At 36.2% G+C, this 22,417-nt stretch overlaps 1 protein-coding gene across 1 annotated transcript in view; it reads right to left on the reverse strand.

Moving 5' to 3' along the window:
• The window catches only part of DNAH12 (dynein axonemal heavy chain 12), a 235,762-nt gene that overhangs the window by 17,183 nt on the left and 196,162 nt on the right, over nt 1–22,417 (reverse strand). The window contains exons 60-67 of the mRNA XM_082412044.1: nt 20,240–20,412; nt 15,410–15,550; nt 10,811–10,969; nt 10,473–10,617; nt 3,620–3,770; nt 3,156–3,409; nt 2,812–2,952; nt 851–988 (exon numbers count right to left, since the gene is read on the reverse strand). Coding sequence (XP_082268170.1) covers nt 851–988; nt 2,812–2,952; nt 3,156–3,409; nt 3,620–3,770; nt 10,473–10,617; nt 10,811–10,969; nt 15,410–15,550; nt 20,240–20,412 — 1,302 coding nt within the window. The remainder of the gene's footprint in view (nt 1–850; nt 989–2,811; nt 2,953–3,155; nt 3,410–3,619; nt 3,771–10,472; nt 10,618–10,810; nt 10,970–15,409; nt 15,551–20,239; nt 20,413–22,417) is intronic.

Genomic DNA, 22,417 nt, shown 5'->3' on the forward strand with positions numbered 1-22,417 from the left:
ATTTGATCTTTTTTCTTTGGTGGGGGGCTGCTGACCATCTCATGCATCTCATGTTTCATTGTAAGTCTACAGAAACTGAAAAAGCCGACCACTCACTTTCTCAGCCTCCATTATGGCTAAAGCCTAGGCTTGTGACCTGGGCTTGGAAACTCAGTTGTAGCCATCCTAGACTGAACTGGGGTTTAGGGTGCAAAGAAGCAGGAACAGCAAAGAATTTTTTTGATGACATCAGAGAGTGTGCAACAGACTAGTGTCTGTGTGGCAGTTATGAGAGCTGTGGTGTCTAATATTTAACAAGAGTAGAAGGAATGCTGTTACCAGACATGATATGATTCTGGATATGACTGTGGATGCCTTGGCTCTCCAGCTATCTTGGCGATTCTGTGACCTACCCAATATTCTTTCAATAAATTCCTTTTCTACTGTTTTTGTTGACTGATAGAGCTAAATTGTAGATCTGAGTGGAGGCTAAGAGTAGAGTACAGTGAGGACCTATATAAAGCCAACACTGAGGAGGGCACTGCAAAAAGAAAGAACTAGGGTCCTTGATGGCAACACTTTTGTTGAATCAACCAACTCCAGAGTCTGTCCTTCCTCTGCAACTCTTTTTCATGTGAGATAAAAAGTTTCATTACGGTTTAAGCCAGTTTGAATCAGGTTTCCCATTATTTGCAGCAGAAAAATGCAGATGGAGATTATGCTTTATAAGCCAAAATTATAATTATTAATACCATCTAGCCAACTATTAGTGGTGTTGGGAGAACTGAATAAGTCATTCTAAGCAAAGGGAATTGCCTAGGGCCTGGTACACAGTGATCCTCCATCAATGTTAGTTCCTTTCTAATTTTACCTGTAGTTGTCGAATACTGATGCGTAAATCTGATTCATTAAATCCATATGGAATATTCCAACCAAGAGGACCAAATTTCTTTCTCTCTTGCACAAGGGCATGAAAAAAACAAACTCCAAACAGCAACTTCTCCCATGCCTTTAAGATAAAAATATGCAACAAGAAAAAATTCTGATCAGATTTCCATTACTAAAATGAGGGGAACTGATAACCTTTCATTATAAGATTCTATGATCATATATCTCTACAAACTTTTATGTAGAAAGACTATCTGAAATAATGCTTACTATAAAAAGTATTAATCTTATGACTTATCCAAAACCTCCAAGCTAGACAAACTACAATAACATTACACTTTATTAAAATGCAATAGTGCTGGAGAGACATGCCAAGATGGCAGAATAGGAAGACCTTGAACTCACCTCCTCCCTTGATATACCAAAATTACAACTACTTACAGAGCAACTATCTATGAGAACAACCTGAAGGTAGAAGAAAAGATTTTCCACAACTAAAGACATAAAGAGAGAACCACAAGATGGGTAGGAGGATCAGAGACATACTGTAGTCAGGACCCAGGTTTGCTGACCCACAAATGAGAGGAATATCACAATTATAGAGGTCCTCCCCAAGGAGTGAAGGGTCTGAGCCCCACATTGGGCTCCCCAGTGTAGGGACCCTGAACTGAGAAGACAAGCCCCCAGAACGTCAGGCTTTGAAAGCCAGCAGGGCTTATGTTCAGGAGAGCTGGTAGGCTATAGAAAACAGAGACTCCACTCTTAAAGGGCGTGTGCAAAATCTCCCTTAGCACTGATGTTTCCTTCCATGCAGGGAAACTTCAATTAATGTAACACTCCTGGATTTTCTCCATCCTTATACTCACTGGTGGAGGGAAGAGTACCTATCTGATGGGTAAATTTGGGAAAAGTCAAGCAAATATGCTTTGCTCAGCTTTTCCCTTTTCTCTCTTAGAAGTGAGCTTCCTGCAGCGAAGGAAGTTTTCCTCTGTTCCTCTGGGTAGATAAATGTTCCACTTGTTCACAGATGTAAACTACATCTTCCAACCTAGTCTATATCAGTAATTAAGGTTATAATTTGGTTCCCCTATGTTTGTACTTTTTCCTGTTTCTTAACTGGTAAGAATTTGGGCAGAGAAAAGGAGTGCTATTTATCGGAACTCCTAACGTCCTCAATACCATGTGCAAAACTTTTTTACAAATGGATACATTGAAGAGTGTTATTAATATGTCAAAACATTATTACTAGAATTTCCATGAAGGCAGATTTTTTTGGTGATGGCAGTGTCTATTTTACTCTCACTGCATTATATCGTACTTAACAAACATATTTGTTGAAAGAATAAATAAATAATGTAAAAATAGATTGCTACTCTTGGGTCTTAATTGTCTTAATCAAATGCACTGTTGGACTTTTGTACAAACTAAGAAATATTCACTCATTCAACAAATATTTATTTGAGTATCTACTACATGGGAAGCAGAACACAAACAATTGGGAATAAAATAAGATAGGTACAATTTCTATCTTCTTAGGAAATGCCTAAAGTTTAATATTAAATAAAATATTTATGTTTTCATATTTTTTCACTATAAAAACACATTTTAAAAGTTCCAGAGGCTGGGGCTTCCCTGATGGCGCAGTGGTTGAGAATCTGCCTGCCAGTGCAGGCGACGCGGGTTCGAGCCCTGGTCTGGGAGGATCTCACGTGCCGCGGAGCAGCTGGGCCCGTGAGCCACAACTACTGAGCCTGCGCGTCTGGAGCCTGTGCTCCGCAACGAGAGGCCACGATAGTGAGAGGCCCGCGCGCCGCGATGAAGAGTGGCCCCCGCTTGCCGCAGCTAGAGATAAGCCCTCGCACAGAAACGAGGACCCAACACAGCCATAAATAAAAAAAAAAAAAAAAAAAAAAAAAAAAAAAAGTTCCAGAGGCTGAATATTACCAGTTCCTTTCCCTCGCATCCATTGAAAAACTGAGGATCAGAAACTGGATGAGTGAGATATGATTGGAGGAGATTTAGCCGAAGACCCGTAGGAGGTTCATTAGTCATTTTTACTCCATTCTGTAGAATTGTTACTGGGAACTAAGACAAAATAAACAAAGAGCATTACTCTAGATAACCAACTCAAGTCCTAAAAATACATACACTAGTGGATTAAAAATAGGTATAAGGGAGGACTCCAGAAATATTTTTAAAACCTCTTAAGGTTAAGCATTTAAGATATACAATGTATCCATAACAGATAACCAAATAAATGTACTAAACTCCGTAGGAAATAAATATACTTTTGGAGATGGGTAACTTGTGAGCCAAAGCCTAAAGGATGAGTTACAGCCTTCGGGAGAAAAATCTTCACATATTTTTTCCAACATGGGCATCCAGGAGACAGCGAGGTGACAGTTCTGTAGGCAAACCCAAGTTCCTTCCTCTATTGCTGCGTTAATCATTTTTGTTGCAATTGGTCCTTGTCCCTGTCCCAGTGAAATAGCTTGAAATTTATTTCCAGACATAGCTTTATCATTTGCAAATTTCAGTAGGCCTAAGAGGGCACAAAAAAAAAATGGTTTCACTGCTTACTCTAAAATTATAAAATATGCCTTATGTTTCAGTGTATAAGTATTTAATTGTGAAAAATTCTAGTTACCTTTCCTTATCAATACCGAATTTACTGATTTACACTCATGTAAGACATAGATATTGAACAAAGATGAATTATTTATCATTTATTAAGTTGACATTATGCACTTACTGGCCATGGGATCTGCTCCTGGAGATAACACAAAAATTAAGGGAATGGTGCAATTTGAATCCAAATAACTCTTTGTCAAATCAAATGGTGGAGGCTCTACAAACTTTTTCCCTAGTTTGTCAGTTACATAGTTAGTTATGGCTGGAGTTATCTGTTGAAGAGAGAAAAAAATACCATCTTTAGAGTAACTTTTATTTCACATAACAACTTTGGTTATTACTGAAAACCGACAGAGTAAACTATGAGTCTAATGGATAAGAAAAGCATGCAGCATATCATAGGCAAAGTGCTAATTTTCCTAATACAGAAAAGGTATCTATAAATTGATGGGACAAGACTAACAATCCAAAAGAAAATGGGCAAAGATAAACAGTTTATAGAAAATGAAATAGAAATGGATCTCAAACATATGAAAAGATGCTCAACCTCATTTATTATAGCAGAGACTGCAAACTGTCCCCATTCTGTGTCTCCTTTTGGTAACAGAACCCCAAGTTTTCCCAACCTTTCATGCAGCTAGATGTGGCCATGTGACTAAGTCTTGGCCAGAGAAATACAAATAGAAATTATATATGGAGCTTCCAGATCCTATTTTTTATAAGGAAACTGTTTGCCTTCAACACTCTCTTTTCCTCTTCAACAGATGTGGTGTTCATGACCCAGCTTCAATCTCACTGACAAGGACCACACTTTAGGAGTCTTCTCTAGCATGAGAGAAGGGACTTGAATCTCTGGATGATCTCAAGAACAGAGGTGCCCTGCCAGCCCTCAAGCAATACTCTGGGCTGTTAGCAGAGATAGAGAGATTAACTTCTATTTTATTTCAGCTACTGTATTTAAGGTCTCTTTGTTACAGCAGCTTTGTCTATACCCTAATACTTATAAATAAGAAAAATACAAATTATAATTATACTTAGATACCATTTTTCACCATCAGATTGTTATATAAATGGGACAAAGATAGCCTGTGTGTATTTACCCCTGGATTGTTTATTTTTCACAGTAGGCTAAAAACTGTTAGCTCAAAAGTCCACTGGCACCAAACTCAAAATGCTACATATTCAACTGTTCTAAAACATAGCCCAAATAAGCAGATTTTTAACCATTTAGTGTCTGCCTACTTTTCATCCAACATCTGCTAGCCATAAAAAGATAAGCCCCAGGATATAAAGACCCCAAGCCACTGCTGCCCTTCAGAGCTCTGACACAGAGACTCCCAGCCGCCATGCTGATGAATAATGTTGCCCAGACACCATACAAGTCCCCTCTCCATTAGGAATTCCCTTGTCTTCCCCTCTCCTTTGGAGTTGTGGACCTCCCCTCACTCCCAGCCTCTGGACAGACACCTGCTATGAGGGATTTCTTCCTCCCCAACAAACCTGTCAAAGTAACATCTAATGAAACTCACGTGTGCTGCTGCCACCTCGATCAGCCCCAGAATCCTCAACCCTTCTGCACAGATTGGCAAAGATCCAAAAGTTTGGTAACAGGGCTTCCCTGGTGGTGCAGTGGTTAAGAATCTGCCTGCCAATGGCAGGGACACGGGTTCGAGCCCTGGTCTGGAAAGATCCCACATGCCACAGAGCAACTAAGCCCACGCACCACAACTACTGAGCCTGTGCTCTAGAGCCCATGAGCCACAACTACTGAGCCCATGTGCCACAACTACTGAAGCCCGCATGCCTAGAGCCCCTGCTCCACAACAAGAGAAGCCACCACAATGAGAAGCCCGCACACCGCAATGAAGAGTAGCCCCCGCTCGCCGCAACTAGAGAAAGTCTGCATGCAGCAATGAAAACCCAACACAGCCAAAAATAAATAAATAAATAAATTTTTTAAAAGTTTGGCAACATACTGTGTGGGCAAAAGTACAGGTAAACAGATATTTTCATACACTGCTGAGGAAAAGCAATCTGGTATAACTTTCATGGAGGACAATTTGAAAGTATCCATAAAATTACAGAGGGCAAATCCACTGACACAGCAATTTTGTTCCTAGGAATTTATTCTGATATATAGTCGCACATGTGAGAAATGACTTTTGAATAAGGTTATTCATTGCAGCATTTTTATAATAGATAATATATAAATATTATAAAGATCCATCAATAGGAACTGGCTAAAGAAATTATTGTACACTCATACAATGGAATACCATGCAATTGTTAAAAAAAAAGAAAGAGAACACTATTTGTGAACTAGTAGAGAAAAAAGCAATATGCAAAACAGTGGATGCTACCGTTTGTGTTGAAAATAAATGGTAAAAGAATTTATATGTATGTACATTTATATGTGTATAAAAGGACAACAAGAAGCAGATAACATTAACTGCTTGAGAGGAAGGATGATGAATGACTGAGAGATGGAGACTGGAGGCACACTTTTCATTGTATTCATATATTCATGTGATTCAAAACAGTGCATCAGTTTTGAACCACAGGAAGATGTGACTTACTTATAAATTATATTAAAATTAATTAAAAATAAAAGAATGCTGTTCATCAATATTAGCAGCGGAAAAATCAGTACAAAGAGGTATCAGACATTATCTTCTAAATGCCAAACGACTTTCTAAAGGGAAACTGTAGGAATTTGATGGAGAGAGGAGTGATCATCACAGGCTTCTTTGGTCCTGGAAGGTTTGTGGAATACATGGGGAGGAAGGATAGAGGCTTCTATATGGGTAATTTACTGTAGTTGTGAGCAATTCTGTAGTTTTAAATAGTAGAAGTTTCAAGGAGAAGAATAGTAGAAGTTTCAAGGAGCTTCTATATGGGTAATTTTGTGTAGTTGTGAGCAATTCTGTAGTTTTAAATAGAAGTTTCAAGCTGAAAAGAGGTCTGATTAGCCAAGGTAATAAGACTGCAAAGCTGTACTTTTGTCATTATTCTACAGGTATTGACAGGCTCCTGAAGGTTTTTTTAAAAAAAGAGATCACAATGACATAGCAGCTTTTTATTTCTTTCTTTAATAACTACACATGAGCAATGACGAAATCTTTTTCATCCTTTTACCATTAACACCATGTATAGTTTCTACCTAGCACAGTAGATCTTCAGTATACATTTTTAAGGAAAGGGAGATGCTGAGGACACAGAGACCTTGCTCCACATTACCCTACGCACTGGCCAGGGGCAATGCTCCCTGACATGATGTAACTGCAATCGAGTATGATAGTTTTCTATAGAAAAAGTATCTTGTTCCAGTAATTTAACATGAGAAGAAGTTATTAGACTTTTCTATAATATTAAAATATATATTTTAATCCTTCATGTAAGATACTCTAGAGAAGAAATTATGGAGACTTAAACAGACCTGGATATGGCCTTTGTGATGATTAATTTTATGTGCCAGCTTGTCTAGGGCACAGTATCTAAATACCTGTTAAGGTATTTTTAAAATAAGATTAACATTTAAATCAGTAGACTTTGAGTAAAGTAGATTACTCTCCATAATGTGATTCGGCCTCATTCAATCAGTTGAAGGCCTTAAGAGAAAAAAGACCGATTTCTACTGAGGAAGAGGGAATTCTGTCAGTAGACCACCTTTGGACTCAAGCTGCAACATCAGCTCTTCCCTGGGTCTGCAGCCTGCAGATTTTGGACTTGCCAGCTGCTCACAATCATGTGAGCCAATTCCTTAAAATCAACGGAATCCTACTGATTCTGTTTCTCTGGAGAATCCTGACTAACACAGACTTTAACTGAATTTGGTTTAATGCAATTAAATTCAACTCAACTCACAGATATTTATTGAGATGTCCAACCATCTGCCAGGTACTGCTTTAAATCCTGGAGATATTGAACAAAATAAGACACGGGTCCTGACCTCAAGAAGCTCAGAGTCCAGTGGGAGACCCTAACAAATAAACAGGCAATTATTGTGTATTCCAGTGTGGTCAGTGTGGTGTTTAAGCACAGGATCCCAAGCATGGCAGACAAACCAGTAACCCTACACGTGGTACTGAAACAACATCTCCATTGGTCATCAGAGAGCCATTCTGTGGAATGCAAATACGCAGGGGTTTCCCAGATGCAGAGCTACTCATTCCTAAGTTTACCATGAACAAGGGAAGCTATTTGTGATAAAATAATGAATAAAGCACTGTTTTGGCCTTCAAGGGACTTATTTTCTAGTGAAAGGAACATATATATATATACATACAACTATCAGGTAGGAAAGAATGAGGTGCATTTTAACAATGTACAAAGGTCTTTGGGAGTTAGAGTAAGGAGAAATACTCAGAAGTCACATAATTATATAGGCCTCTGTTTGAACATACTCAGAGACTGAATGAAGCATTAGATGATGCTCCTTGTGAAACTTTACTAAAAACATAAAATGTAAAAAAAAAAAAAAAAGGAAAAAGAAAAGACAGGACCATTGCAATCACTTTCAATACCTTCATTTTATATGTGGTTGTAACTGGAACTCAGAAAGGTGAAGTGACTTACTCAAAGTTTTAAACTACATATATAAGCATAGCTTTTAGTTTTTGGGGTTTTTTTTTAACATCTTTATTGGAGTATAATTGCTTTACGATGGTGTGTTAGTTTCTGCTTTATAACAAAGTGAATCAGCTATACATATACATATATCCCCATATCTCCTCCCTCTTGCGTCTCCCTCCCACCCTCCCTATCCCACACCTCTAGGTGGTCACAAAGCACCGAGTTGATCTCCCTGTGCTATGTGGCTGCTTCCCACTAGCTATCTATTTTACATTTGGTAGTATTTATAAGTTAGCTTTTAGTTTTTTGTTTAAAATTTTTCCTTTCGTAACACTATAACACTTTTCTCGAGTGTATGAAAATTGGTATCAGCCTATTTATTTCACCTAAAGAAAGATTTTTGTGCATGTTTGAACTAATAAAATTATGACACATTCAAGATTTTCTACTATCTTCTGCTTCTAGTCAATATGGAGGAAAGGGACCAGATTTACCTTCTTGCCATAAAGAACTAAAAAATGGGCAATGTTAATGAAACAGCCATTTTCAGACATAAGGCTGTTCAGACAATAGGTGGTACAGGATAGTGATCCCTGATAAAAAAAGAAACAAACAAGGTGAGACCTATCATTCCCTTGACTTTCCTCTGGGAGATACATTCCAGACTGTGTAACAAGGAGAGCAACTGAAAGTAGTACAACACAGTGTTGCTGAGTTGGGAAGACAGGAATCAGAGTTCAAGGAGGCTCAGGCTGCTGGAAGTTTCAGAGTTCAAATTTGAAGGGAAGTATCCAGAGAAAGAGCTCGGAAATCTGCATAATATTGTCCTTGTATCTTTGCTGAACACCATGGTATGTATACATAGGCCAAGCAAAGAGTGACTGGGGAGCTGTGAACTTGGGATATGAGGAGCTACCAGAGTTCATGAAAGGCTGGGAATCATTCAAGTTCCCAGTAGCCACAATGGAGAGTCCTTGGTGATCACTTGGGGCATTCAGTAAAGGCCCTAGAAGGGCCACACTTTAGCCATGGAACTAAACTATCCATGGAGTAAAGGCTATTCTATACCTGCACTAACAAATCTTAAAACAATCTTTGAAAGGAGCAATCTGAATTTAACTGTATAGTCAAAGGGGTAGGTAAACCTTTTCTATAGAGAGCTAGATAGTAAATATTTTAGGTGTTGTGGGCCACATACAATTTCTGCTGCTTATTCTTTTTCTTTTTTTTTTTAAATTTACTTATTTTATTTAATTTATTTTTGGCTGTGTTGGATCTTCGTTGCTGCACGTGACCTTTCTCTAGTGGCGGCAAGCGGGGGCTTCTCTTCGTTGCGGCACTGAGGCTTCTCATTGTGGTGGCTTCTCTTGTTGTGGAGCACGGGCTCTAGGCGTGCAGGCTTCAGGAGTTGTGGCATGCGGGCTCAGTAGTTGTGGCTTGTGGGCTCCAGAGTGCAGGCTCAGTAGTTGTGGCACACGGACTTAGTTGCTCCGCGGCATGTGGGATTTTCCCAGACCAAGGCTCAAACCTGTGTCTGCTGCATTGGCAGGCAGACTCTTAACCACTGTGCCACCAGGGAAGCCCTATTATTTTTCTTTAAAACAACCCTTTAAAATGCAAAAGTCATTTACAGTTCATGGGCTGGACAAAAATAGGTCACTGGCTAGATTTGGCCCAGAGGTGTTGTTTGCTAACCCTGAACTAGCAGAACAAAAGTCAACAATCTTTAAAGGAAGATGAGAAAATCAAAATCATAAACAATGTCCAGCATCCAAACATTACTGGGCATGCCAGGATGTGGGAAAATATAATCTATAACCAAGAGTAAAATCAGTCAATAGAAACAGATCCAGAAATGATCCAGGAATTAGCAGTCAAGGATTTAAAAACAGTTATTATAACTGTTTTCAAGTATTTAAAGAAAAATATAAACAGAATGAAAAGAGAAATAGAATATATAAAAAAGAACAAAATGAATGTTCTGTAAATGAAATATATAGTTGCCGAAACAAAAATTAATTGGATGGAATTAATAGCAGATTAGACACTACAAAAGAAGAAATCACCAAATTTAAAGATAGCAATAGAAACTGTCCAAACTGAAGTATAGTGATACAAAGGATTTTAAAATAATTAACAGAGTATCAGTCACCTATGGTATAATATCAAGCAGTCTAATGTATATTTAATTGGAATCATGGGAAAAAATATTTGAAGAAATAATGGCCAAAGTTTTTCTCAAGTTGAGGAAAACTATAAACCTACAGATCCAAGGAACTCAATGAACCCATGTGAGCATCTGAAATAAAAGTTAAAGTACCAAATAACAATAAGTTTAAACCTAATACTTCATAAAAATGGCAAATTATCTAGGTTCCAAATAGAACACATTTGTCTTTTACCTTATCAGGTCTTAAGCACCGAAGAATTATGATTTTCTGTAGTTCATTTAGCCTCGTATCCATTGGTGCTGGAAATTTAGCATTGTGTGGCTCTTTACTATTGTAGATCTCCCGCCATTCAGCTATATTGTCACAAAAATGATTCCTAATGGAAAGAGAAGCTTAATGATTATCCTTTCATTGGGAAAAAATTTTAAAAAGAGATTGTTGAATGAGGAGATGAATCAAGACAGCTATAGAACTATTTTTTAAAAATCACTAGATTAAATTAAAAAATCACTGGATTACAAATATACCCATCACTATTCAGTGCTAAGTCATTGTGTTTAAACAATTACCTGAGTCCTTTGAATGCAGGAAATTCACTTGCACGACAGATTTCCTCCCAGCTTTTATCCTGTAGCCAAGTTGGATCAGGATTTTTCTCAGAACTCTTAAGACTTACACCTCCAGTTAAAAGAAACATCAGTTCCTGGTATTCAATCTCTTTCTTTGCCCTGTGTTCCCAAAATAAGGACTGTTGTAAATTGTTGTTTTAAAATTGAATGAAGTCAATTTCTGCTTATATAGCCTGGATAAAACAATCAGAACTGACCTACCCTACTGCTATAAACAACTAGAAACTGGAAAAAAAATAAAAGAAACAATTGTTTTTAGAAATTATAATAGCTAGTGCAGGATTGTGGTCCATGAAAAAAAGGGAGACAAGGTGATCCCCATGATTGCCTCAGCTAACCGCCTGGAGGCACTTTTCAGACTACAAAGCATGAGGGTAATCAAATCAGAATCTAGGAGTACTGCTGAGTTGAAGAGACAGAGATCAGAGTTAGGGAAGGCTAAGGTGGCTGGAATTTGTGGGCAGAGTACCAGAAGGGAGGGAGATACATGGACGAGGAGCTCCAGAAATCTGCATACAAATCCTCTTGATTCTATTGCTAAATGCTGAGTTATGTATGAGTAGGGTAAAACCCCAGGGGGCCAGACGAAGAATACCTGGGGAGCTGCAAACTAAGTAGCTACCAGAGCTCACACAGGACTGAATATATGAGTTATTGCCAACTAGAGTTGAATCTTTATTGAACACCAGAGGAATTCAGTGGTGACACTGGAGATACTTTAGTAGTGAAGCTAACCTAGCTGTAGAATAATGTCTACTCTAAAACTGTCATAAGAAATCTTAAAAATAAGACTTGAAGAGATCAAACGAATTCAGTATAATTTAAGTACCTGCAAAAGTAAAGTCTAGTGCTCTTTAAAAGAATAAAAAAAAAAAGACCCAGCACTTACCAATGTAAAATTCACAACATCCATGACCAGGAGAAAAGTCAGTACATAGATACGATGTAGAAGTGATAGAGATGATATAACAAGCAGATAAGAATGTTAAAAGAGCTATTATAAACATGCTGAAGGAGTGAAAGCAAAACATGAACATAATGAAGAGAGAAGTGGGAAAAATAAAAAATAACCAAATGAAACTTCTAGAGATAAAAAATTAAAATCTGAAAGAAAAATTCACTGACTTTTTCTCAGATTTACAGAAATTGAAAGTATGCATTACCAGTAGACCTACACTATAAGAAATGTTCAAGGAAATTTCATGTAGATGGAAATTTGAATCAACAAAAAAGAATAAAGAGCATCAGAAATGGTAACTAGTAGATAAAGATAAAAGCCATTTTTCTGTTACTTATGTCTCTTTTAAAAGTAATTGACTATTTATAGCAAAATAACAACATGCTGTGGGCTTTATAACATATATACAAGTAAAATGTATGACAATAAAACAAAAGCTATGAGGGGAAAGATAAAAGTATATTGTTTTCAGTTCTTATATATATATGAAGTAGTATAATTTTATCTGAAGATAGACTATAATAAGTTCAAAGGTATACTATAACCCTAAACAAATCACTAAAATAATAAAACATAAAATTATAGCTAATAAACCAACAAAGGAGATAAAATGGAATCATAAAAATACTCAATTTAAAGAAAAATAGATTTATAGAGACGTGGATGAACCTAGAGACTGTCATACAGAGTGAAGTAAGTCAGAAAGAGAAAAACAAATATCGTATATTAACATATATATGTAGAATCTAGAAAAATGGTACAGATGAACCAGTTTGCAAGGCAGAAATAGACACACAGGTGTAGAGAACAAATGTATGGACACCAAGGGGGGAAGGGGGGTGGGATGAATTGGGAGATTGGGATTGACATGTATACATTAATATGCATAAAACAGATAACTAATGAGAACCTGTTATGTAAATAAATAAATCAATAAAAATAAAACCCACAGGTTAAAAAAATAAATAAAACAGACACTAAGTTCCCAAGAAAAAAGAAAAATAGAAAATGAGGAAACATGCAACAAAGAACAGATGGGCAAAACAGAAAATAAATCATAAGATGGTAGATTTAAACATAACTCTATTATCTCATTAAATGTAAATAGTCTAAACAATTTCATTAAAGGTAGTGATTATCAGATTGGATAAAACAAGTAAGACCTAATTACATGCTGTCTATAGACACAGTTTAAATATAAAACAAATAGGTTAAAAGTAAAAGTATGGAAAAATATATACCATGCTAACACTATTCAAAAGAAAGCTGGAGGGGCTACAATAATATCATACAAAGTAGATTTCAGAGCAATAAATATTACCAGGGATTTTAAAAAGTCAAGTCAATTTATTAAGAGGACATAACAGTCCTAAACATTTATACATCTAATAACAGAGCATCAAAACACAAAGTAATATTGATAGAACTGCAAGGGGAAGTCTCTATAGTTAGAGATTCCAACTCTCTCTATATAACTGAACAAGTAGATAGAAAATCAATAAAGATACAGGAGATATATGGACCATCTTGACCTCCTTGACATTTTAGAACATTCCACCCAAGAACAGCAAAATACACATTCTTTCCAAGAGCACATAGAACATTTACAAAGATGGATCATATTCTGGGCCATCTAATGTCTCATTCATAAAATTTCTGGAACAGGAATAACTATAGAGACAGAAAGCAGATCAGTATTACCTGGGGCTGGAAGTAAGAGCAGGAATTGACTAAACTGGCAAAAAGAAGCTTCTGGGGATGATGGAAGTGTTCTAAAACTGAATTTTGGTGATGGTTGCACAATTATATAAATGTACTAAAAATCATCAACTGTATTCTTACAATGGGGGAATTGCATAATGTGGCAATTATACCTAATAAAGCTGAAAAAAAGAGGCTATCTCTATTGAGTGACTTCCATTTATATTAATAGAAAAAGGTGCAAAAGAACATTTACAGTGTATTCCCTTTGTGTAAGAAAGGAAAATAAGAAAAACATAAACAAATTTATATAAACACACACACACACACTTCACAAAAATCTACTCGAAATGGATCACAGACCTAAATGTAAACTGCGAAACTATAAAATTCCTAGAAGATAACATAGGAAAAAATCTAGGAGGCTTTAGGTATGGCAATAACCTTTTAGAAACAACACCAAAGGCACGATCCATGAAAAAAAGAATTGATAAGGTGGACTTCATTAAAATTTAAAACATTTGCTCTGCAAAAGACAGAGAATAAGAAGGCAAGCTACACACTAGGAGAAAATATTTCCCAAAGATGCATCTGATAATGGACTGTCATCCAACTCAACAACAAAAGATGAACAACCAAACTGATTAATAAGTGGACAAAAGACCTAACAGATGCCTCACTAAAAAAGATATAAAGATACCAAATAAGCAAATGAAAATATTTTCAATATTATATATCATTAGTGAATTGCAAATTAAAACAAGATTACACTACGCATCTATTAGAATGGTGAAATCCAGAACACTGACAAGACCAAATGCTGGCAAGGTTGTGAAGCAACAGGAACTCTCATTCATTGCTGGTAGAATGCAATGGATTAAGGAATGTAAACTATATGCTTGTTGAGCCTCTTCTGGGATCTGTGATGCAGAATGGGTTTAGACTTTCACTTAGGACCCATTTTCAAAGTAATTTTCACAGAGAAAATATTAGTCAAGAAGGAAAATCTTTTAATATTTTAGTGGTCCCATAAGTGAGAAAATAAAGGTGCTCCTTCAGCACCTTCCCCTGCCCAACATGTTCTGGCCCCTGAGTTTTTGCTTTTTCCAGAGTGTGGGTCAGTTTCAACATTCAGGACGCCAAGGACCACAAGGCAAGATTCCTAAAAATGCTGAGGTGCTGCATGGAATCTCTTGGAAGACAGTTTCTTATAAAACTAAACATACTCTTACCCATGATCCAGCAATCACACTTCTTAGTATTTAACCAAATAAGTTAAAAACTTATGTGCACACAAAAACCTGCAGTTTTATTCATACTTTTCAAAACTTGCAAGCAACCAAGATGTCCTCCAGTAGGTGAATAGATAAACTACAGTACATCCAGACAATGAAATATTACTCAGTGCTAAAAAGAAATGAACAATCAAGCCATGAAAAGACATAGAAGAATCTTAAATGCCTATTATTAAGTGAAAGAAGCCAATCTAAAAACTCTATTTCTTTCTTTTTTTTTTTTTTGGCCACGCCACACGGCTTGCAGGATCTTAGTTCCCTGACTAGGCTGGCGGTGAAAGCGCCAAGTCCTAAGCGCTGGACTGCCAGGGAATTCCCTGAAAACTCTTATTTCTTGATCTGAGTGGTAGTTATGCAGATTTTTGCTTTGTACGAATTTACCAAACTGTACCTGAACATTTTGTGAGCTTTTCTGTATGATCCAAATTTTAAAAATCAAACATCAAAACACCAATACTACTATAGAGAAATGTACAAGTAAAATCATGAATTATGCAGAGCTAAAACATGATATCCTTCTGTGAGAAGCCATTGATTAGGTTTTCCAGGCAAGTTTTTAAAATAAAGAAAAAGCAAGTAACTTACAAAAGAAGATTGGCACATAATAAAAAAGAAAACAATAGCTTGTCCTTCTCAAACAGTGATCGGCATATATTACAATATAAGTTGTATGTGAAGTGGTCATTTAAATATCGTAGGCGTTTTTCCAAAATTTTGGATTTGTTACTGAAAGGTTAAAAAAAAAGGAAAATATATTGAGTCAAGTAAAACTAAGAAAAAATAAGTAACATATGAATTAACATACAAGTTGTTTTTATTTTATCACAATAACCACTGTTAAAAATATGAAACTACACACACACACACGTGTGCATATATTGGGTTCACCAAAAAGTTCATTCAGGAAAAATCCGAACGAACTTTTTGGCCAGCCCAATAAAAATGGTGACATCTGAGTAAGCTCTCTGGATTGTACCAGTGTGAACTTCCTGGTTGTGATATTGTACTATTGTTATATAAGATATTATCGTTGGAAGGGAACCCTCATGCACTATTGGTGGGAATGTAAATTGGTACATAGTCCCACTATGAAAAACAGTATGGGGGTTTCTCAAAAAAATAAAAATAGAACTACCATACAATCCAGCAATGCCACTTCTGGGTTTTACCCCCCACAAAACTGCAAAAACACTAATTCAAAAAGATATATGCACCCTATGTTTACTGCAGCATTATTATTTTTTTAATTGCAGTATAGTTGATTTACAATATTGTGTACATTTCAGGTGTACAGCACAGCGATTCAGTTATACATTTATATATATACATATAAATCTATATATTCTTTTTCAGATTCTTTTCCCTTATAGGTTATTATTACATAATATTGAGTGTAGTTCCCTGTGTTGTAGAGTATGTCCTTGTTGGTTATCTATTTTATACATAGTAGTGTGTATATGTTAATCCCAGTCTCCTAATGTATCCCTCCCCCGACTCCTGTTTTCCCCTTTGGTAACCATAAATTTGTTTTCTGTGTCTGTCTCTTTCTGTTTTGGAAATAAGTTCATTCGTGTCTTTTTCTTTTTCTTTTAGATTCCACATACAAACAATGTCATATTTGTCTTTCTCAGTCTGGAATACTTCACTTAGTATGAGAATCTCTAGGTCCATCCATGTTGCTGCAAATGGCATTACTTCATTCTTTTTTATGGCTGAGTAATATTCCATTGTACATATATACCACAACTTTTTTTTCCTCTCTTCTTTTTATTAATGTAGTATATCATATTGATTGATTTTTTTTAACATCTTTATTGGAGTATAATTGCTTTACAATGGTGTGTTAGTTTCTGCTTTATAACAAAGTGAATCAGCTACACATATACATATATCCCCATATCTCCTCCCTCTTGTGTCTCCCTCCCACCCTCCCTATCCCACCTCTCTAGGTGGTCACAAAGCACTGAGCTGATTATCTTTTCAAATTATGGTTTTCTCTGGATATATGCCCAGGAGTGGGATTGCAGGATCATACAGTAGTTCTATTTTAAGTTTTTTAAGGAACCTCCATACTGTTCTCCATAGTGGCTGTACCAGTTTACATTCCCACCAACAGTGTAAGAGGGTTCCTTTTTCTCCACACCCTCTCTAGCATTTATTATTTGTAGACTTTTTGATGATGGCCATTCTAACTGGTGTGAGATGATACCTCATTGTAGTTTCGATCTGCATTTCTCTAATAATTAGCGATGCTGAGCATCTTTTCATGTGCCTTTTGGCCATCTGTGTGTCTTCTTTGGAGAAATGTCTATTTAGGTCTTCTGCCCATTTTTTGATTGGAATTTAAGTGTCCATCAATAGATGACTGAATAAAGAAGATGTGGTATATATACACAATATATACTTAGCCATTAAAAAAGAAAATTTGCCATTTGCAACAACATGGAAGGAACTAGAGTGTATATGCTAAGTGAAATAAGTCAGAGAAAAATATCGTATGATCTCACTTATATGTAGAATCTAAAAAACAAAACAAATGAACAAACAAAACAACACAGAAACAGATTTATAGATACAGAGAACAAACTGGTGGTTGCCAGAGGGGACGGGGTGGGGGCCATATAGGTGAAGGGGATTAAGAGGTACAAATTTCCAGTCAGAAAATAAATCAGACATGGGATGCAACATAGCATAAGGAATATAGTCAATAATATTGTAATACTTTTGTATGGTGACAGATGGTTACTAGACTTATTGTCGTGATCATTTCTTAATGTATTTAAATGTTGACTCACTATGTTGTACACCTGAGACTAACATAATATTGTATATCAACTACACTTCAACTGAAATAAAAAAGATGTAAGAACTGGAGAAACTGGGTAAAGGGTACATGGGACCTCCCTGTGCAGTTTTTTGCATGAGCAACTTCGTATGAAGCTATATGTTAAAAATGGGGTATAATTCTATGAGAAAATGAAATATGGTTTACACCATCTCTTTATTTTCAAAATTCTAAATTTCTTATTGTACTCGCAAATGACTGAAAACAATCAGTTAATTAAAAAGCACCTACTGAATATCTATTAGGGTGAGAATCTAAGCTGGGGAGGGAACTGTAAGAGATACAGAGTTATGAAACATTTACCTGCCTCAAAGAAGCATAAAATCTAGATCAAGATCCATATGTTAAAAAAAAAATGAAAAGAAAACATATGGACAAAAGTGATTACTTCTGGATGGGTTATGACTAATATTAATTTTCTTCTTTATACTCTTACATGCTTAAAACTTTTGCAATAAGAATATGTTGCTTTCATTTTTTTAGTTCAATTTTTTCAGTAATACTTATGGGAATCTAAGACGATACACCCATTCTAGGAAAGTTTAGCAGTTACTTAAAAAAAAATAAACAAGCAACTACGACATGACCCAGCAACTGCACTCTTGGGCATTTATCTTGGAGAAATGAAAACTTATGTTCACACAAAAACCTGTCCATGCATTTTACAGCAATTTTATTTGTAAAAGCCAAAACCTGGAAATAACCCAGATGTCCTGTAACAAGTGAATGATCAAACAAACTGTAGTACATCAATATCATTAAATACCTCTCAGCAATAAAAAGGAGTAAACAACCTAAATGAATCCCCAGAGAATTATACTGGGTGAAAAAAAGCCAATTCCCAAAAGTTACATAGTGTATGATTCCATTTATATAACATTCTTGAAGTGACAAAAGTATAGAAATGGAGAACAGATTAGTGGTTGCCAAGGGTTAAGGTCAGGGTGAGAATGGGAGGAAGGTGAGTATGGCTATAAAAGGGCAACATGGGTATCCTTGTGGTGATGAAAGTACTCTGTATCTTGACTGTGTCAACATCAATATTCTGGTTGTGATATTGTACTACAGGTTCTCAAGATGTCACCATTGAGGAAACTGCATAAAGAGTACACGGGATCGCTGCATTCTTTCTTATAATTGCATGTGAATCTACAATTATCTCAAAATTAGAAGTTTAATTTTTAAAAAGTAATACTTGGATCCATGGGAATGGGATGGAAGGGGAGGGGGTAGTGACACTTCTCTGAGCAGACCTTCCGTATGGGATTTACTTTTGGAGTCATATTGATGGCTTACATACTCAAAAATATAATATAATTAAAATCAACAAGGAAAAGGGGAAAACTCTAAAATGAAATATAAAAATAAACAAATTACCCTAACTGTATTTCACATGAATAACAAACATCACCATACTAAAGGAGGAAAAACTAACCCAAGTAACTTTTGAATATATAGTTTTTTGCGTATAAAAACGAAAAGACTGTAAGTTTCTGTGTGAATACATGCATCCAATTCTCTTTAGTATATACCCAAGAATTGCTAGATTTGCTGGAAATATTGGATCATATGGCAAATCTATGTTTAATATTTTGAGGAACTTCTAAAAATGTTTCCAAAGTGGATGCATTATTTTACAATCCCACCAGCAGTGTATGAGGGTTCTGATGACTTCACATCCTCGACACTTGTTTTGACATTTACGTCAATTCTTCGACTTGAACATCCTACATCATTTAGGGTATGTTAATTCAAATTCCAAATCCCAACTGGGAAAGCTTAGGGATTTCAATCACTTAGGAAAGATTGTTCTACCAAGAGCCCATGTAGAACACATATGCTAGGCTCAAATCATATTTTTATTCTACTTAACAAGTTACTAAATACCAGATATTGTTAAAAAATACTCTATAAATATTATCTTTTTAATTCTCATAACAACTCTTAAAGGTAGGTATTATTATTATCCCTATTTTATAGATAAGAAAAATTGAGGCTATTACAGAAAAGTTAGCTGACTTGCCTGTATTCATGCAGCTATTATGTGGCAGAACTGAAATTTAATCCCTTACTCCAGTCTAACTCCAAAATCTGTGTACATTCAGCAATTGGTTAAAGTGAAAATATCTAGCAAATTATTAGAAATGTGGGGCTGAAATTTTTTAGAGACCTCAAGGAGAAAGATATATTGGAGCTGCTAGCAAAGATAGGTCGTGTGTTTTATCAAAATATTTAAAAGAGAGGGGCAAAAAGACCTAAAGCTAATCCCCCTATGCCTAAATCTTGAGTAGAACTGAAACAAAACTTAAAATAGAAAAGAGGCCTGCTTGCTTGCTTTTTCCTTCCTTCCTCCCTTCCTCCCATCCTTCTTTCCTTCTCTCTTCCCCTTCCTTCCCTCCCTTCTTCCTTCCTTCCTTCCTTCCTTCCTTCCTTCACTTTTCCCATATTTTGTAATGTTCTATAGTGAATATGTATTATATAAACAGTAAGAAAAATAATTATATATTTTAAATGGAAAGGATGGTGAAAATCCAACCTAGGGAGCATGAATGAAGCTAGAGAATGTTTACCTGTCATGAATAGAGTTGATATAAAGGTTCACAAACCAGACGAGAGAGTACTGGTACATGGGATCAATGTTAGCCAGGTCTGCAATGCTAAAGAATAATACTGATGAATGCTTAGCAATAGGTCTATAGCCTTCTCGAGACTCTGCTATTTTGAGTTCTGTTTTTTCTGCAATCTAGAAGAAGAGAAAAATCAAGATTAAGAAATAGGAAATGTTTTAATTATGTACTTTTCATATAATGAATTTTATATTAAAAATATCCCCTAACTTAATGACAAAATTATACAGGCATAGTTTACATCAAAGGGCTTTACTATGCTAAAATCTATAAAAAAAGAAAGAGAGGGACTACCCTGGTGGTCCAGTGGTCAAGAATCTGCCTTCCAATGCAGGGGACACTGGTTCGATCCCTGGTCCGGGAACTAAGGTCCCACATGCCGCAGGGCAACTAAGCCCGTGCACCACGACTACTGAGCCTGTGCACCTCAACTAGAGAGCCTGCATGCCGCAAACTACAGAGCCCACGTGCTCTGGAGCCCACGGGCCACAACTAGAGAAGAGAAAAAAACCCCGCACGACACAACTAGAGAGACGCCCATGTGCCGCAATGAAGAGCCCATGCATTGCAACTGAAGTTCCCACATGCCTCAGCGAAGCTCCTGCATGCTGCTACTAAGACCCGACGCAGCCAAAAAAAAAAAAGTCTAAAAAAGAAAGAAAGGGAAAGGAAGGAAGGAAAGAACTAGGGAGAGAGGGAAAAGGATGAAGACAGGGTGGAAAGAAGGGAGGTAAAAGAAAGAAAAATATCTTTACAGATTGAAGGTGTAACTACCCACCAATCATCTCTTTCTTATTTGAGGAATACAAAACTGTCAATCTTTGCTAATTCTTTGCGTTCATCTGACATGTATCTATTATTGTCACTCACCCTCTTTTATTTTAATAGGTCAGAGATAGAGAGAGAGGGAGATGGAGAGAGAGACAGCAAGTGTGCATGTGTTTATGGTTTAAGGTGTCAACATGTGTACCAGAACCCAGCACAAAGTCTGGCAAAGTAGGAATTCAGAAATATTTGTTGGCTGATGGTTTGATACATTAAGAATACCTTTTTTCAGTGAAATTCTCAAATTTTTAACTTTTCTGGGCTTAATAGGGGTATAGATATTTAACCCCAAACGAAAAAATTTCTCCAAGATAACAGCCCTTCAAATGACAACTCAATCTGATAGGTTGATATTCTATAGGAAAAACATGTAGAGCATTTTTCCAACCCTCTCTCCCATCTTTGGAAATGCTATCCATAGACTCTGTTGAATAAATGTGCCTATATAGCCATGTTTATATTGAATGATCCTGTTTGTAGCTGATTCAATCAGGTGGGAGGGATAGAACCAGACCCAAAATAAGCTAATTAATTTTCCCTCCAGAGAATGAGAACTTTAGGAGCATCAAAAACCAAAATCAGACGGTACTTGGCCTTAGTGCTAAAAGGTAATGGTATCAGAGTTGGTTTCTATGTGCAAGATAAACGTACGAAGGAACAGTACAAAAGTTTTACAGAAAAAATTGGTCTCCGGATGGAGCAGAAAGAAGCACATATGAGGACGACACAACCTTAGAGAAAGGGAGAGACAAAGAGCATAGAAACTTAATGCTTTCCATTAATTCCTGAGGCCTGTATGTACTTCCTATAATTGGAAAAATAAAATATCCCCTTGTATATTTTTTATTTAAGCTAATTTGAGTAGGTTTCTGTTCCTTGCAAGCAAACTTTCCCCCAAATTACAGTGTAGCTACAATTAAAAGTAAGGTTTGAACCTCAATCTTGACTATAAGTAAAACAAAGTTATCAACAATGTAAATTAATGACATTTTTACAAAAGAAAGCATAATCTTGGTATTCTCATTTAAACCTCCTGTTATTTAACCCTTAATTTTTTCAGCTAAATGTCATTTACCATTAATGGCAACAGTAAGCAAAAATATTTAGCAAATATTGTTATTATTTTTAAAGAGTAAATAATAATTTAACTCAGGTTCCAAGGCTTAATCTGCAGTGTATTTATAAATATTGTTATATTTATATATACTTGGCTGCTTAGTATGAAACGCTAAACTCAAGACATACAGATTTTTGATTAATTACAATTAATGGCCTAAAATCAAAGGACAAGACATT

The sequence above is a fragment of the Balaenoptera physalus genome (assembly GCF_965194825.1).
Source record: "Balaenoptera physalus genome assembly, chromosome: 11".
Taxonomy (NCBI): Eukaryota; Metazoa; Chordata; class Mammalia; order Artiodactyla; family Balaenopteridae; genus Balaenoptera; species Balaenoptera physalus.